At 38.0% G+C, this 17,943-nt stretch overlaps 1 protein-coding gene across 1 annotated transcript in view; it reads left to right on the forward strand.

Annotated features, from left to right (window-relative positions):
- The window catches only part of LOC129762381 (delta(9)-fatty-acid desaturase fat-7-like), a 44,058-nt gene extending 26,394 nt beyond the window's left edge, over positions 1-17,664 (forward strand). Inside the window, exons 2-7 of the mRNA XM_055760607.1 lie at positions 557-949; positions 1,011-1,276; positions 1,335-1,405; positions 15,343-15,528; positions 15,597-15,792; positions 16,508-17,664. Coding sequence (XP_055616582.1) covers positions 559-949; positions 1,011-1,276; positions 1,335-1,405; positions 15,343-15,528; positions 15,597-15,792; positions 16,508-16,960 — 1,563 coding nt within the window. The 5' untranslated portion in view covers positions 557-558 and the 3' untranslated portion in view covers positions 16,961-17,664. The remainder of the gene's footprint in view (positions 1-556; positions 950-1,010; positions 1,277-1,334; positions 1,406-15,342; positions 15,529-15,596; positions 15,793-16,507) is intronic.
- The last annotated feature ends 279 nt before the right edge of the window (positions 17,665-17,943 follow it).

Here is a 17,943-nt window from a genome sequence, read left to right on the forward strand (position 1 = left end):
AAACCAGAAAAAATGTCACAAAGAGTAAGCGAAAGTGAAAATCCAAACAGAAGAAAACTGTATGTTTGTCAGTTATAAAACACATTAAACTATGATCATTGATATCACAATCTCTACTGAATATTTTGGACCATCGTTTCGCACGCTGAATAACCACGCTCAACAGTTGAATTTTTTATTTGGTCTGACGAAGAAAAGCTGTTTTGGAATTGAAGCGCTGTGTTTCATAACAACAACCAGCAGAGTTGAACTCAATCTGTTTCGTTGTTCCTGATTATCATATTCTCTTGCGTTTCCGTTGGTTCCGCCGTTATTTTGAATGCCTCAGTTGAGCGAAGCGGTAAACCATTCGCTAACAGGTTCAACTCTGTGGTATGATGATTCCGAATAATATTTGTTGCACACATTGGCTGTTAACTGACCTGCCACAACAATCACGGTTTTTTTATCTCATTTGGTATATCCCAAACGCTAATAGCGCGAATGTCTAAAAAAACTCGTTCCGATAAATAAATAAATAAAAAGCTAACAGACTGCTTTTTGTCAATTATTCCAGCAATGGGAGCGGATTCTTTGGCAAATACGATAACGTGCACCAAAACAACAGAGCTAATCGATGCAATGATGATGGAAAAACCCACCGTTCCTTCTGTATCCGAGCTGCACCAAGAAATAGTCAGCTTGGATTCCACCTTAAGTGCGCGACAGTTCCAGAAAGTTCTCTCCAGCTGTAATGATCTGGCCCACAATGACGAGGAGGTGGACAAAAAACTGAAGGTAATCGGATCGCACACACCAATTCTACCCTCCGATATTGGCACAGATTTCAACTTCAAACGGGAGATCGTATGGAAGAATGTGGTTGGTTTTGCGCTGCTGCACATCTGTGGCTGGGTCGGTCTTCATCTAGCATTCTGGCTATACTGCGATTGGCGAACAACAGTCTACAGTAAGTAGGGGCGTGATTTCGTTTCGTACAGTATTCATAACTCTTATTTTCATCTCTACAGCTGCCTGGTTGATGTACATGTCCGGTCAGGGGGTTACGATGGGAGCCCATCGGCTGTGGGCCCACAAAGCATTTAAGGCGAAACTGTGGCTGAGATTACTGCTGCTTTGGCTTCATACGTTAGCGGGTCAAAATTGTTTGTATGTGTGGGTACGTGACCACCGGCAGCATCACAAGTACTCGGACACCGATGCGGATCCACACAACGCTAACCGGGGATTCTTCTTCTCCCATGTGGGATGGCTGCTATCCCGCAAACATCCAAAGGTGAGTTCATGGATGCGCCAGTATTATAAACACGTTTTAACTATGCTTCACCCCATAGGTCATAGAATACGGCAAAAAGATCGATATGTCCGACCTGGAAGACGATCCGTGGATCATGTTTCAGAAGGAGTGAGTATTTGCGATTGTAACGTCCAATGGCTTTCCCTGAAAGCAATGTACGTTCACTTTTCAGCTAACGCTAAGAACGTTTGTTCTTGAAATGGATCTCGTGAATTAGCACTTACGGTGAAAACCTTGCGTGTTATAACTGGAGATCAAATCTGAATATTTGCTTTCTGTTTTTCATTGCATCTTTCATTCGAATGATGCATAACCCCTTGAAAACCGCAGTCCAACGGCAGCATTGAGATAGTCTGGACCGTACTCTTATGAATGAACGAAGCATGCACACCACAAGATCAAAACAAAATAAAAAACGGAATAATAACCTCAGTACTTGCACTCTGGCTCACTACACTTGGCATTGAAATTATAGCCGACGCCGGCGGCGAGGCAGACAGGCTGCAGTTGGAGTTGGACTTGCGCGCGTCAAGATAATTGTGATGACTCTCCGCCATCCGCCTGCGGAGTATGTGTTTATATGGGTCTATATTTTTGGACACTTTCGTTTCGCGGCTCGTACAAACAAGACAACATTATGCTGAACATTGGCATTACGTGTGGTTATTTTAACCAACCACGGTCAAAGTGCCGGTTCGGCGCAGTTGCTCAACCCTCAGTTGTTTTGGTAACGGCTCCGTTCGTCAACCCTGCCAGTGTAATAGTGAACTCTTGAGGTGTGTATTTCACAGTATTTACTTATGGATATGGTCCACCGGGAGGCCACCCATTTCCGTTGCTGGATGTGTACTTATGGATAGATTTGGTGTACACATTTTGACCTATGTTTATCAAGACCTCATCGGATTGATGCGTTCGCTTCCCAAGGAGGTGGTAAATTATTACGATCAGCTGTTTACCCGAAACGAATCAGCGGAACCCGTTTGATACGCAACATATGACGGCATCAACCAAATTTTCGGTCCATCGTTTCTCAGTCTCAATCACGTAGACAGGTTGGATTTTATTTATGCATCTAAACCGGATTAACATTTCGTCAGTCAACTAACTAACTTTTTGACCAAACGTGTTTTAATGACCCAAATTCGAAGGCGACAGCCAGACGAAACGAAACTCCTCTTATGTGACGCTTTTTTCTTCGAACAGAATCGCTTGAAAAGAGATGGGATAAAATAGATACATAATCCGATCAGTCGGGGGATTTTCTTGAGATTGACGCGTTTATACCTTGCCGGACAATTTTTATCTTTTGTCGTCGTAGCTATTTACCGAGTACTAGCTGACCCGGCAAACTTCGTCCTGCCCAAAATTTATTTCTCGTTGTCACATTCACGATCTTCTATGAATTCTTCTATGATGAATAAATTTTCCGTTTCCGTGTATATCCTTTAATAGAGATTCAAGTTTTCTGTAAGTAATCTTCAATAGGGGTATTTATTCATCAAAATTTACCCCTTGGTAATTTTGAGTCCTGTTCATAAATTAATGTTATGAGTAAATATTCGTTTAATTTAAAAAATCTAACTTTATTTTTAATTATGGATAAATGGTTTGGCTATGCAATGCTAGCTATCTAATCAGTTATTTTGTTATGATTTATGTTGTGTCAAAAAGAATTTTTGGTTATTCTTCAATACTCGCTATCCGGTCGGATAGCAAATATTGACCGGATAGGCCGGATATTCGTTTCATCTCTAGTATTAATGTTTATTATATAACTTCTATGTTTGACTTACTTTATCTTCAAATGGAAATTCCTCTAAATTTTGTTCAAAGTTATGCTAAAAGCTAAAAAATACCATAATAATACCAAGTGGAAAGACCGCCCAAGAATATCAGGTTCAAAACATGCGTATTTCATAAGGGAAATTGGACTGTAATGCAATCAGTTAGTTGCTTTTCCACAAGTTCCTTTTTTTTTTAAATAAAGAAACAAATTCAGGTAAAAGTAACACGAATCGACAAACATATTTCCTGAAATATTTCAATCAGCTAAATGTACCGATCGGCGTCATTGTTTACGTTTGTGAAATGTCCATTAACCCTTTTAATAAGACAATGCGCTCCGTTGGAGTGCTACCACTGAACGGATCACTGCGCCGAAAACTATACATATCGCGCTCGATGTGCAGTATCACCCAGATGTCGTCTATAGACGACGCTTGTAGCGAAAGGGTTAAGTACAAATTCTAAACTAAACTAAATTAATTTAACTTAATCGAAACTTAATCCTTCGATTATTCGGTGTCTAAATTCTAAACTAAACTAAATTAATTTAACTTAATCGAAACTTAATCCTTCGATTATTCGGTGTCACAAGCTAGAATAGGGAAGATAATGTTCCATTGTCTTTCATTTCATTCAAATTGGGTGTTCCTGAGATTATTGAGAATGTGATTACATCTCAGAACTTTTGGCCTGTTGGAATATCGATCACTACTTTCGTAATTCGTAATCCGACTACAATTCCAAATGTGCAGCAAACCTCACCTCACCGTATTGCATCAATCTCAAACCAACAACTTCGAGCAGCCGCCCAACAAGATTCTGATAACGCTCATGGTTATTTTTTATGCAACCCCACAACCTCTGCCCTGGTGAACAGGGATCTAGCGTAACTTGTTCAGAGAATAAGCGCTCCATAACCTCGTCATCAAGTCCGAGTGTCGCTTGTATAGATCATAATATTTTAATTTATTATCAAAATGTCAGCGGAATGAATACCTGCATCACTGATTATTACCTAGCATGTTCTGATGCTACATACGATGTATATGCCTTTACTGAAACGTGGCTCAATATCAACACATTGTCACAACAATTGTTCGATTCTTCTTACATGGTCTATCGTCTAGATCGATCAGCTGCGAATAGTTCCAAACTCACTGGTGGAGGTGTTTTGTTGGCTATTAGATCGAAATACATCTCACTTGAACTACTTCCTCTAGATGGCCAAAGTGTGGAGCAGATTTGGGTTGCTGTAACGTTTTATAACCACACTACTTATATTGGCATTGCCTATATTCCTCCGGACCGTGTAAATGACCCAGCCGTGATAGACAAACACATTTCTTCGGTTATGTGGATAATGAATCAAACAAAACTGAATGACAACATCTTGCTCCTCGGAGACTTCAATCTTCCTGGTATCAGTTGGATCAAAAATACATCCAACTACTTTTATCCTAATTCCTCACGTTCTTCTATGCATCGTATGACAGAACGTCTACTGGACAGTTAGAGTACTGCTGGTATATATCAGATGAACGGAATATACAACAACAACAACCGCATTCTCGATCTATGCTTCGTAAATTTAGAGATGGTCCACAATACAACAATAACTTCAGCTCCATCTACTCTTGTTAAATTGTGTCATCATCACCCACCACCCACCACGGTGACGATTCATTACATGAATCGTCACCGCTCGTTTTCACAGACATAATCGAATCAACATATTATAATTATCGTAAATTAAAGTTCGCAATGATGAATCGTTTCTTCTCAACTATCGATTGGAGTGACATTCTGAACAACCGCGACATCGATGGAGCCGCAATGTCCTTGTCGCATGTACTTCTTTATGCAATTGACCAGTTTGTTCCGAAGAAAACTATTAAGGATCCTCCTCATCCTCCATGGACAAACTATCATTTGAAGCATCTTCGAAGAGAGAAACGACTTACTTTGAAAAAATATTCAAAATACCGAACTGATTTTTGGAGAAAACGCTACTCTGTCGCCAACAAAAATTACAAGTGGTTGAACAACATTTTATTTGGTGCTAATTTGACTCGCGTTCAAAGTAATCTACGACTCAATCCAAAGGAATTCTGGAAATATGTAGATAAACAGCGAAAGGAGCTCGGACTACCTTCTGTGATGACACACAAAAATGTTGAGGTCTCAAACAGAGAAAGCATATGTGCGCTGTTTCGGGAACAATTTAGCAGTGTTTTCGTTAGCGAAAATCTCAACAACGATCAAGTTTTCAAAGCAACAAGAAATGTACCTCATCTGCCATCTGTCTGCGCCCTCACTTCCATTAGCCCTAGCAGAGTACAATTAGCTTGTCGCGAAATAAAAAATTCTACAAATCCGGGGCCAGATGGTATCCCCTCCATTGTGTTGAAGAAGTGCTCTGGTAGTCTATCGTCGCCACTGAGTTCGCTATTTTCTCGATCACTGGAATGTGGAAATTTTCCAAAAGCATGGAAAAATTCTTTCGTTTTTCCAGTATTCAAAAAAGGCTGCAGGAAAAATGTCAAGAATTACAGAGGAATCGCCAGCCTTTGTTCGGTATCTAAGTTATTTGAACTCATAGTTTTGGAATTCATCTCCCATGCATGCAGTAGTTACATCTCACATCAACAACATGGTTTCGTTCCCAAGCGATCTACCTCAACAAATCTGGTACTATACACCTCATTCATCGCTCGCTCTTTACAGTCACGTCAACAAATTGATGCAATTTATACAGATTTCTCAGCTGCGTTTGAAAAAATAAACCACGAAATAGCGGTCGCTAAACTCCGACGTCTCGGATTCCACGGCAACTTCTTGAACTGGTTACGTTCATACCTGACTGGCCGTGTGATGTCAGTGAAAATAGGTGACACTGTATCTTCTCCGTTTCCAGTATCATCGGGTGTTCCTCAAGGTAGTCATTTTCTCCCTTACATTTTTCGTCTGTACCTGAACGACGTTAACTTTTGCTTGGAGTGCCACAAACTCTCTTACGCCGATGACTTCAATTTGTTTTGGCCCGTCAATTGTCTTAATGACGCAGTGTACCTGCAGCAGCAGCTTGACATTTTCGCTGAATGGTGTGATAACAATAGAATGGTTTTGTATCCTGAAAAATGTTCCATTATATCCTTCTCGAGGAAACGTTCATCTGTCGTTTATGAATATAAATTGCGCAGTGTGATTTTAAGCCGTGTAGTAGCAATCAAAGATCTAGGAGTCATCATTGACAGTAAACTCACATTCAAGGATCATATATCTTACGTCACCGCCAAAGCTTCTAGAACTCTCGGATTCATCTTTCGTGTCACGAAACAATTCAAAGACGTTTATTGCATCAAGGCACTCTATTGTGCGTTGGTTCGCTCAATTCTCGAGTATGCATGCATAACATGGTCGCCTTACTATCAAAACGGTATTCAGCGCATCGAAGCGATCCAGCGTAAATTTGTTCGTTTCGCTTTACGTAATCTGCCCTGGAATGATCCCTCAAATCTTCCTCACTACGAGAACCGCTGTAAATTAATTGGACTTGATCTACTGAGCGTACGTAGAGACGTAGCTAAGGCTACTTTTATATCGGATCTGATTCTCACGAATATCGACTGTCCCGACCTTCTTCAAACGATCAATTTCAACATTTGCTATCGAAACCTACGCTACTACACTTTTATTCGTCTCCCTCACTCCCGCACAAATTACGAGCACAACGAACCCGTAGCGAGTATGTGTCGAGTGCTAAACCGATGTTTTTCATCGTTCGATTTTCACCTGTCTCGCTCAACTCTCAAAAAAATGTTCCTCGTAGTTCTTAGACATGAATAAAATCTTCATTTAGACTTAGATTTAAATTAGATTTAGATATCATTAGGGCACTAATGTAAAGGCCTGTTGATATAATAAATAAAATGAAAAATGAAAATGAAATCGAATAATTCCGTTATTCAGATTGAGATCCAAAATGAAAGCTGGACATGAAACATTTATTTTAATAAGTTTCAATGCTTAAAAAAAGGGAGCTTCATTTCTTTCCGTTTCGACTTTGGCAGTACTTGTTTTGAAAATATGAAACATAATATTATTGGGTTTATATAGGACATATTCACAAAACAGAAAAAAGAAAAATACCAATACTACCGCATTTTACGGTACTTATTTGTTTGAAAAGAAATATTTATTCGTAATAATTTATGCTCCAAAAACTATTTCTGTATTGTTTATTTTTAATTCTAAGACATTTTAAAAGGTTACGTTAGATCGAGGTGGCTTTATATCGAGGTATGACTGTATCAGATTATTTTCGGACACAACTCTCGTTCGAGATTTTTCAACCACTTGCAAATAACATGTTTCTCTGTTGCATGGAATAAATGTTTGATACAGAAAATATGATAAAATAAAGACAGCCCTAAATCGGACAATTCCTTTCTCTAGTTTTGCTCTTATTAACACATTCGGTGATCCATTTTTATTTATAAGAAGATATAGGAGTGCGTTTAATCACATTAAAATCCGTTTCAATTTTCAATTACAGATCATTTTCATCATTTCAAACATCAAATGTACTTACAACGCTTGCCACTATGTAATTTTAGAACATATGCGAATTAAATTTTCCGAATTTTCTCATTTTCCTTCAGAATTTTCCGAAAATTTTCAATTGTCAAGTGTGGTAGGAATATGTTTGTTTGAAATATGTGTATTATTTTTATGGGGGCTCCTCTCCATTCCAGAGGAGGGGTGAGTGTCATACCATCATATAAACATTTCTCGTACACAAAAACCCTCACATCCCAAATGTGGCTCCATTTGCTTGATTAGCTCTCGAGTTATGAAGAAGTGTTTCATTTGTAGAGTATCCTCCCCTTAGAGAGGGGGGGAGGAGTGTCGAACCACCATAGAATTATTTATCGATCCCTAACACGTCTATATGCCAAGTTAGATTCCATTTCATTGATTAGTTCTCGAGTTATTCAGCACACAACGGTCCAGTAGATCAAAAGTTATGATTTTTTGTAGCGGAAAAAATGATTTTTCGAACCATCGGTTAACTTTGAAAAATGATAACTCAAAAACGAGAAAACAACGCTTCCTTGGTTTCAAGATATATTATTTGAAAAATCCTCAGCTTTCCAGGGAAAATATAGAAAAATATAGCGCCTTTGGTCCCAAGACCATGAAAACTATAAAAAACAAATACAATCTATAATAACGAAAACATAATTCAAATTTTCTGCAACTCTAGTATTTTTCCAAAAAAACCAGCTCATTGGCTTTAATTTAATATGTCGAACATCTGAATTGGTCGAGTGATTCAAAAGTTATGAATTTTTGAAAAAAGTCATTTTTGGCAAAAATGCGAAAAATTGATTTTTCGGACCACCCTAAAATGGAAATGGTCACCCTAACAAAAAAAATAAAAAAATACTGGTCTAATAATTTGCGATAAAGAACAAAACTGCCACTTTTGACGAAAATCTGAGAACCACTCTATCGGTTTGACATGCAATGGCTGTATATATGTATTGCAAGGTTGTCATTGGAAGGGATAGTCCCTCTCGCTTACAACATCGAACCTCACCGGTGGTGTATCGATGTGAAATGATTGCATAGCTCCAGGCGCATTGCCTTCGTGGGAAAGCAAGGCAAGGGCTCAAAACTTGTCTCATTGGAGATATTTGGGGACCAGAAATGTTTCTATGTTGATTCGACATTACTTTCACCCCCCAAATTTCTACACAACTTGCAAACTAATCAAGCAAATTGAACCAAATTTGGAATGTGGAGGTTTTAGGGAACACGAAACGTTTTTATGGTTGTTCGACACGCCTACCCTTCTCTGGAAGGAAGAGGGGAGTCCCATAAAAATACTACACATTATTTAACCAACCATTTTCCAACCAGAAATGACGATTGAAAAGTTTCGGAAAACTCTGGAGGGAAATGGAAAAAATTCGAAAAAATGAATTCCATTATGTTCTACAACTTCATCGTGATAAACGTAGTTAGTCCATTTGATGTTTGCGCTAACGAAATTGATCTTTCTCCTATATCTTATAAGTGTATAAATAAAATCGTCAAATGTGTTGTTAAGCGCAACACGCAAGGAAGAAATCGTTCAATTCCTGAGATGTCTTCATTTTATTATATTTTCAGTATCAACATGTATTCATGTATGTATATGTAAAATAATAAACATAGAAACCATAACCTAAAAGAAAGTGTTTCGTGTGATCCTGCAGCAGGAATTTGAATTACAAATCGCCAAACAAAGCTTCCGTAAGGGTAGTCAAATATCGTTTCCTAAAGAAAACCAGCAACGTAATTTTTGTCTACATACCATTTGTAATGTTATTTGCATCAATATGGACTCCAAACAATAAGTCATAAATTTGACGGCTGCGATTTTTTGGGGAACCGATCTAGCGTAGTGGTTAACATCCAGTTCAATGCTCACTCCCAACATTCTTCCAATAAATCCAAGTGACGAACCAGCCAAATGCTGAAAGTCACTATAATGCAGCAAAAAAAATCTGCAATTTGTGCGTGAATCTTAAGCGTGAGTAGAGCTCTATGCTGCCTACACTCACTTTGTGTTGGTTGGGATAAGTTTGACGGGGCCCTGATTGGCCCCTCATAGATCAACAGCTGCTTATATATTTTTCATTTCAAAATACAACATGCTTACATGGTCCGATGAAACTTGAAGTTCCAAAATGTACCATATTCAGAGCATGAAAAACGGAGGACCAAAATTAACTGCCAAATTGAGGCCAGAGAGCTTTAAAAATAAGAAAATAAGATAATCGTGCAAGTCACTATTGAGAAAAAATATTTTAAGGGTATTACAACGTGTTCTGAGCGACAAGTTCGAGAGTACGCGTCTACAAATGCAAGCCGGGGAAATTTTTGGACGAAAATACACTGACGAAACAGAAACCAAAATGTGTCAAGTCAATCTTCCCACCGTGAAAGCCATGTGTTCGCTGGCCAAGAGTTAGTTTTCAATTCTTACAGATTTTTGACGTGGGACTACGTCTAACCGGAGTATATGGGGGGTAAAATGAAAACCTAAACATAGAACATGCAGGATAAAATGAAAGATTCCGAATGCTTATAACTCGAACATTTCTTACTGGATCGGAAAGATGTTTACATCAACTGATACGGAATATTTCTACGCTTCTATCGCAATTAATAAAATGTAATTTTTCACAAGATAAACAATTGAATAACTGTATAACGTTAAGCGTTATCTAAACACCCTAACTACCTCGTTTTTATTGGCCCGATTTAAGGTTTCCCCAACATAGCCATCAAAACCTAGCAGCCTTTGGAAGTTCGGCATTGAAAACACATGAAAGTATGGGGACTTTTGTTCTCACCGAAATGTGTTCCCTAACACAGACTTCAAAACCAAGCAGCGTTAGAGAAATCGGCATTGCAAATACATGAAAGTCGGGGATATTTTTGTTCCGACTGGAATGTGTTTCCCCAGCACAGACTTCTGAACCAAGGTGTCTAAGGAGATTGGGATTGCAAACTCATGCAGATCGGGGGTATTCCACTGAAATGTGTTTCCCTAACACAGACTTCAGAACCAAGGTGTCTGAGGAAATTGGCATTGCATATTAATGCAGGTCAGGGGTATTTTTGTTCCGACTGAAATGTGTTTGCCTAATAAAGACTTCTAAACCAAGGTATCTGGGGAAATCGGCATTCGAGGTCATTTTTGCTCTGACTGAAATGTGTTTGCCTAACACAGACATCTAAACAAGAGATGGGCAAAACGGTTCACTTTAATGAACCGTTCGGTGACCAACTGTTCACTTAAGTGAACTAGTTCTTTTGAACAGTTCGCTCACTCTTTCGTACATTAGAGGGATATGCCAAAGCAAGTATAAAAAAGTGTGAGATGTTATGTAGGACTGTTCTGTTCATTCATTAAATACTTTTTGTTAGCAAATAATTATACGTCCGAATTTTGTTAAAAATATCTTAGCAGAATAGAAAATCAAACTATGATTTTGAAATTTTGATTTAGTTTGAGCTGTGATTCATTCTTCTCAGCACAAACTAGCGTTCCGCTGCTTTTCTTACGATGTTTTTCAATAACTGATATAGCAAAACTGTACCAAAACGCGAACGACTTTCTCGAAATTATCGAGCACAATCTGATATAATATAAAAACAATTCATATCAGCGACACATATTTTTAGATGCTGTTCAAAAAGATTGTACATACACAGTTCAGCCAGCGGTCTTCCTAGACAGTTCGTTCTGAACTGGGTAAGCAGTTCAAGTGAACTGTTGCCCAGTAAAAAAGAACGACCGTTCGTTCACTCTTTTTGATGAACTAATTCTTTTGAACAGTTCATGAACGGTTTGCCCATCTCTAATCTAAACCAAGATGCCATCATACCAAACGTAAAAGGACCGTCATAAAATTTACTTGTAACGAAGAACATAATCTATTGCATGAATTGACCTTACATGGCATTATAAAATATTTTTACTCACAAAGCAAATATATTCAATTGAATACGGAAATTGTTTCATTCAATCAAAATTTTAATAAATTCAAACAAATGATCGTTAAGCTAATGTAGTCCCACATCATCCTTGCGTTATATCATAGATATAACCTACCCATTTTACTCTGCCAAATGTTATTTTGTATCAAATACACAGCACTCATGAAATCAGATTTTCCTTATCTTACACACTCGATACTTATATATTTGATATTATAATTTCATGAAAATTGTGTGAAGTCTCAAAAACTGTGATCCGATGGAAATTGGATTACGAGTGCCGAAATAAATCATATTTTAAGGTCAAAGTTGAACTGATCTGGTGTTCACTTAGTTGTGCCAAAAGATGTGATGACTACAAGTTAAACTCGATTTCCTTCGGAAGATAATAAAACCACAAAGTAATGAGTGACTATGTAGACGAATTCAGCATCACACTGAGAAAGAGGTTAAAAAACAGAAAGTGGGTTATATCTATGGTATAACCGCAATGGTGACGTAGGACTATCGTTGATTCAGTGATCCTTTGATTGAAGTTGAATCTGAATCCATGCTGAATGAATGAATAAATGAATATTTGGGGGACTTCGAAAACGAGAGCGTTACGTTGGAGGTACAAGGTTTTATGCATCCAATATTGGATACGAAAATATCCTACTGATGGGGAAGAATAATCTTCAGAAGCTATCCTGCTAATTGGGATTTATTGAAAAATCACAAAACCAAATGTATTTGGTCACAGTGTTACATGGATAGAAAGCATTGAAATAAACTCTTTCACATGAATGTATTTTTAAATTCCCAGAGGAACTGGCAGATTATTTTCAGTAACGATTAGAAATTTGCACATTTTCCTCGATACTGGAAGCCCACCAGTGGTTAATGCTAACTCGATAACCATCTGCTAATAGCACTTGATTGAAACATATTTGGTCACAGTGTTACATGGATAGAAAACATTAAAATAAACTCTTTCACATGAATGTATTTTTAAATTCCCAGAGGAACTGGCAGATTATTTTCAGTAACGATTAGACATTTGCACATTTTCCTCGATACTGGAAGCCCACCAGTGGTTGATGCTAACTCGATAACCATCTGTTAATAGCACAAAAAACATATTTGGTCACAGTGTTACATGGAAAGAAAACATTCAAATAAACTCTTTCACATGAATGTATTTTTAAATTCCCAGAGGAACTGGCAGATTATTTTCCGGATCTTTCTCGATGCCAAATGGCATCCAAATGGAAAGAATTCCGCGTGTGTATGTGTGTGTATGTGTAGCGGCTGTTTCGAGATCTTCCCGGGGAACCGTTTGTGGCATCACTATCCTCCTGATGGATTCATGTCTGGCCTAAGGTGCACAAACAGGCTCTTGGTGACACCGTTCATCCGCGCTTTCATGATAAACGAAGAGCTTCACCACAACAGCGACAACATGCTTCAATCGCTGTTCAATTAGAACTGAGTGGATTTCCGAGCGGCGCTCGCTTATATACCGATTGGTGATTTCAATAGCCTGTTTTGAAAGCTATTTTAAGACTATTGAAACAAGTTTTTGGATCAAAAAGTAACAAATATAGAACGCGTAGACATTTTATCGTTCGAATGAAGTGTTTATCATACCATTTCGTTCAGTTGCTTAGGAGCTATTAACGCTCAAAATCTCGGTCTCCGGCGTAACGCTTTCGTTTTCGAAACTTTGATTTTACACCCCGGTATAGAAATGAAAGACGTAGTCCTACGTCAAAAATTTAAACTTGAGAAGAAATGTATTCTGAGCTGCGTCCATGAAAAGTAGGTGCGCTTTTGCGACTTCATGCGCGCTCTGTGGTCAAGGTAGCTTGCCCTGAGTGCCATAAAATAGTGATTAACTGATACATTGACAGTATCTTGACACCATATGCCGTGGTGAAACCAACGATTCGAAAAAAAAATCGATTTAATCTTTGAATGAAAATTAATTTGCAACCTTTTCATTGTTGCACATGTTCGCCCAGAATCCCACAGCATCACTCAGCGCAGCAATTAAACCGAATCAAGCGCCATCTCACGAACTACACGGACAGCTTCACTTATTTCACACTTGCACGTTGTCTATGCTCTTCTGGTAGTGAATGCAGGTTAAGGTGGCTCGCGACGCGAATCAGTTAAGCCTATCGCGTGTTTTATAGCCCTTTTCACATTTCGTGTTGTTCCCTCATCGGCGGTGTTTCTTTTTTTAGCTGCAGTGATGATTACAACTTTTCCAATAATTTCTAGCATTTTATGGCTTCGCAACGCTCGCCCCTGGCAAACAAAGGGTAGGCATGCACGTTAACCCGAATATTATCTAGGTGAATATGGAAATCGTTCGGGTACTAGTTGAGGATTTTATCCAGTTAATCTAATATAATAATGCGTCTACATTCGAATTACAACTGCCTAACTTGCATAGTAGAATTCTGAAATAAATTATCAGGAGTGGCAAAAGCTTTACATATATATTTCTACTGATGTCTAACGAATTCAAATGAATCGTTGTGCCCGATAGGAGCATTTTATATATTTCTCTCATATAAGATAAATGATGTTGGTTTGTCCGAATTCGGGTGTTTTCACGCAACTGGTAAACGCAAATCTATTTTTTCTTCATGTGATCACATGTAATCAGGACATGTAATTTGGGTTTGTTGAAAAGCCCCAGGTCTCTAGTTGTTAATAATACCATAAGGCGTTAAAATTGTTCAGATTTTATGTTATTAACGATTTTTTTCAAAAAGCAATTATGATCATGGTTTATCCGAAAAATGATCATGGTTTGTCCGGTTTTAGAAATCACCATTGATGATTGAAAAAAAAAATTCAAGATGATCTGGCATTTCTCATTGCTTGAGTTTGAGCCGAAATTTTTAATGGATCAATATGATATCCATTAATAATTTAGGCTTTCTTCAGAATATTGCCTTTCCTTGGGCATTTTGAAGGTAAACTACACTAAACACAAAGAAACTTTATTTCTGCTTCAACCAACCAGGATCAGTACATCGGATAAGCCATGATCAGAATTGAGGTCATCGAGATGCATTAATTACATGATTTAGATATATAAATGTTTGTATGTGTTATAATCCAGAAAAGGTCTGAATGCGTACAAAATAATCATGTGGTGATTGATTAAAAGATTGATCAAATGAGAGGCGTCAATACACCCATAGAATCCGTATAAATATCCTATAAAACTACTGTAAATCATGAAAAAGACAATTTTATTCATATGTTTTGAAACATTTGAATATCGGATTTGACACAGGTGCGCTTAACTAGAGCATTAATAAAAGTGGACAAACCATGATCATATTTTCGACTGGACAAACCAACATAATTTACATTATGTGAAAGCGTCGTTAAGGGACGAGTTAAGGGATGTCAGAAAAGGTCAAAACTAACCCTGTTTGGTATTATTAGCGGTATGTGTGCGCTGCTTACCGTTAATCACTCAAACCATAAAGTCGTAAATTAACTCTAATAATAGAGCTAATGTATGAAAAACGTCATGATCAGTCGTGATTGATGATCGTCTTCGACTACATTCGATTGATTGGATCGTAGAACTGACGTTTTACCGCCGATCTTACATAAGTGATACATTTTTTTCAATTGATTTAAATTTGTTAATATTTCTTGATTGTTTTACGATATAACTTCTATCCCCACAGTCACTACAAGCTGCTGTACACCATCTTCGCACTGTTTGGGCCAACCTCGATCCCGGTGATTTTCTGGGGTGAGAACATGTGGTACGCCCTGTTCGTCGCGTTCTTTTTTCGTACTGTAATAACACTGAACGGTACCTGGTCAGTTAACAGCGCCGCTCATATGTTCGGCACTCGTCCATACGACAAGTAAGCAGTGTTTTTCTTCCTAATCAAATCGATACTCCTTCATGCAAAACTATGTTTGAATCTTCCAGAACGATCTGGCCCGTGGAGAACATGTTCGTGTCGTTCGTAGCGGTTGGCGAAGGTTGGCACAATTATCATCATGCATTTCCGTGGGATTACCGTGCCTCGGAGTATGGCACACCGCTAAACCTCACCGGAACGTTGATAGATCTTCTCGCTAAATATGGTGCTATCTGGGATCGAAGAACAGCGTCCTCCAATATGGTGAGACAATTTACGTTGGGTCATAGCCAGTTTTGGCGGAAATGTTGATGTTATGTTCAGAACTTCCATATATTGAAAAGCTTGATTTGAGTTGTAGCTTATTTATCAATTAGTTTTTTGTTGTAGCTTCCTGATTGAATGTTGGTCTGTACTTCGAGCGTTCTGGTACGGTAGTAAATTCAGGCCGTATTTTCTAAAAAATGTCGAGGTTGCACTGGATGAAATTTTCGGTTCCAACATTGATGAATGCGATGGTGTAGACATTACTCTCCTACAATTTTGTGCAATATGTCACAAGGCCTCAATTGATTTGTTTGTGGTTAGTTAAAACGAAGGTTTATCCCAACAAACCAGCAATACTCGATGAACATGAGGTCAACATACGAAACACCTTTGATGCTGCGACCGAATCATCGAAAATTTGAACACGCGTTTATATTAGTGAAAAAAATCGATTTGATAAGTTGAATATTTTTCAAATCATAAATGCCATACAATGTCCAATGAATAATGGACGCCATTCTTCACGTTTTCAATGGAAAACCCTTCATTATCATACGTGTTTAGTAATATTTTCTCGGTTACTGCAAAATTAATTGATATTCAGGTGTCTAATGCCGGTGCAAATACAACCAAAACAGCTGATCAGCTCGTTCAGAAAACATCACTTCAAACACTACTTTAAATCTCCCTTCTTCCATCTACAACACCTTAGGTTAAAAATCGTGTCCTTCGCACGGGCGACAAGTCTCACCACACCTATGGCACGGAGGAGGGCCGAAGTGCCTTCACGACACTGTGGGGAATATGGAGACATCCGTCTAATCCAACGTTCAACTCGATTTTCACCCCTAAACCGAAAATCATCAAGAGCGACGGATATGCGCTGGTCGAGGATGAGCTCAAGAAGTCGGAAATGGACGACGAAATCTTGCAGCGAGAAGCGGAGGAATTACTTCGGCACCAGCAGGAGGAAGAGTCGCAGTGGGTGGAAGCCAACAAAATCTACAGTAAACTATCCCAGTACATCAAGGAACAGCCGAAGGAACAGTCCGATCTGCTCCTGTTGGCCAATAACAATTTAGAAGCAACTGGTAAGAGTAAGCTGAATGTGAAGGAAGACGGAGGTGTGATAAAACGGAAGAATACACTGCTACATCGTAGCTAGTGTGTAGAATAGGAGTGTTAATGTACAATCAGATCCACCATAGTTGCATCGTAGAGTCATAGTTCAGCAGATCACATGGAATTTACTCGACTACATTAGATACTAATGTTATTTCTAGTTGCAACAAAACTGACAATTGCGATATGAAATCATGCAAGTACTAACACTTTACTAGAGTCATTTGTAATGTTGGGTACTTCACTTCAGGCTGAGGAGGTCAAAGTAGAAAGAGAATTCATTGCTCAAGGACTATTGTAAATCATTTTTATATCGACGTGATCTTTTTTGTATTGTTTAATTTGTAGAAAACTAATTCATAAGTATAATGTTAACAGAACGTAATTATAGAGGTTATTTTATAAGTGGTTACAATAACTGATTTTTTTTTTGTTTTTTCGGAGTTAGCAAGGAAAGTTACCTCTGCTAAATAAGTAATTATTTTACAAGTTAGAGTAACGTTAAATATCGGAAATAGATAGCTAAATTATAAGCTAACAATAAAGATATTTGTTTTTTAAATACAAATTACCATGTTTTTTTATACCATTTGTTTATTTATTTAGGCTCATTAGCATTTTAATAGTGTACATTAGGGTGGGAATGGGTGTATGGAAAAAAATTCATCATCGAATTTCAAAAACCGATCATGTACATTTTGTTTATTGGCTCAAAAAAATGACCTGTGGAAAGTTTAAGCTCAATCGGACATGATTAAGGGGTGCCTCAAAACGCTCAAAATAAAATTGAAAAAGACAATAAATAAGAAATGTTTCTACAAATATCTCGAGAATGGCTGCATGTAGAAGGAGATTGATGACGAGCTTTTTTATTTTAAATCACATCAGGATTCATAATTTGTGGCTGTGTTAGTGTTAACTTACAAAAATTCGAAGTTTCGAAAATTTATAAATATTCTATGTTCCACAAAGTTCGTCAAAAATAGTTTTACCATCTTGTACCCATTCTTTAAAATTTCTACATGA

Source organism: Toxorhynchites rutilus, chromosome 1 (genome assembly GCF_029784135.1).
Source record: "Toxorhynchites rutilus septentrionalis strain SRP chromosome 1, ASM2978413v1, whole genome shotgun sequence".
NCBI lineage: Eukaryota > Metazoa > Arthropoda > Insecta > Diptera > Culicidae > Toxorhynchites > Toxorhynchites rutilus.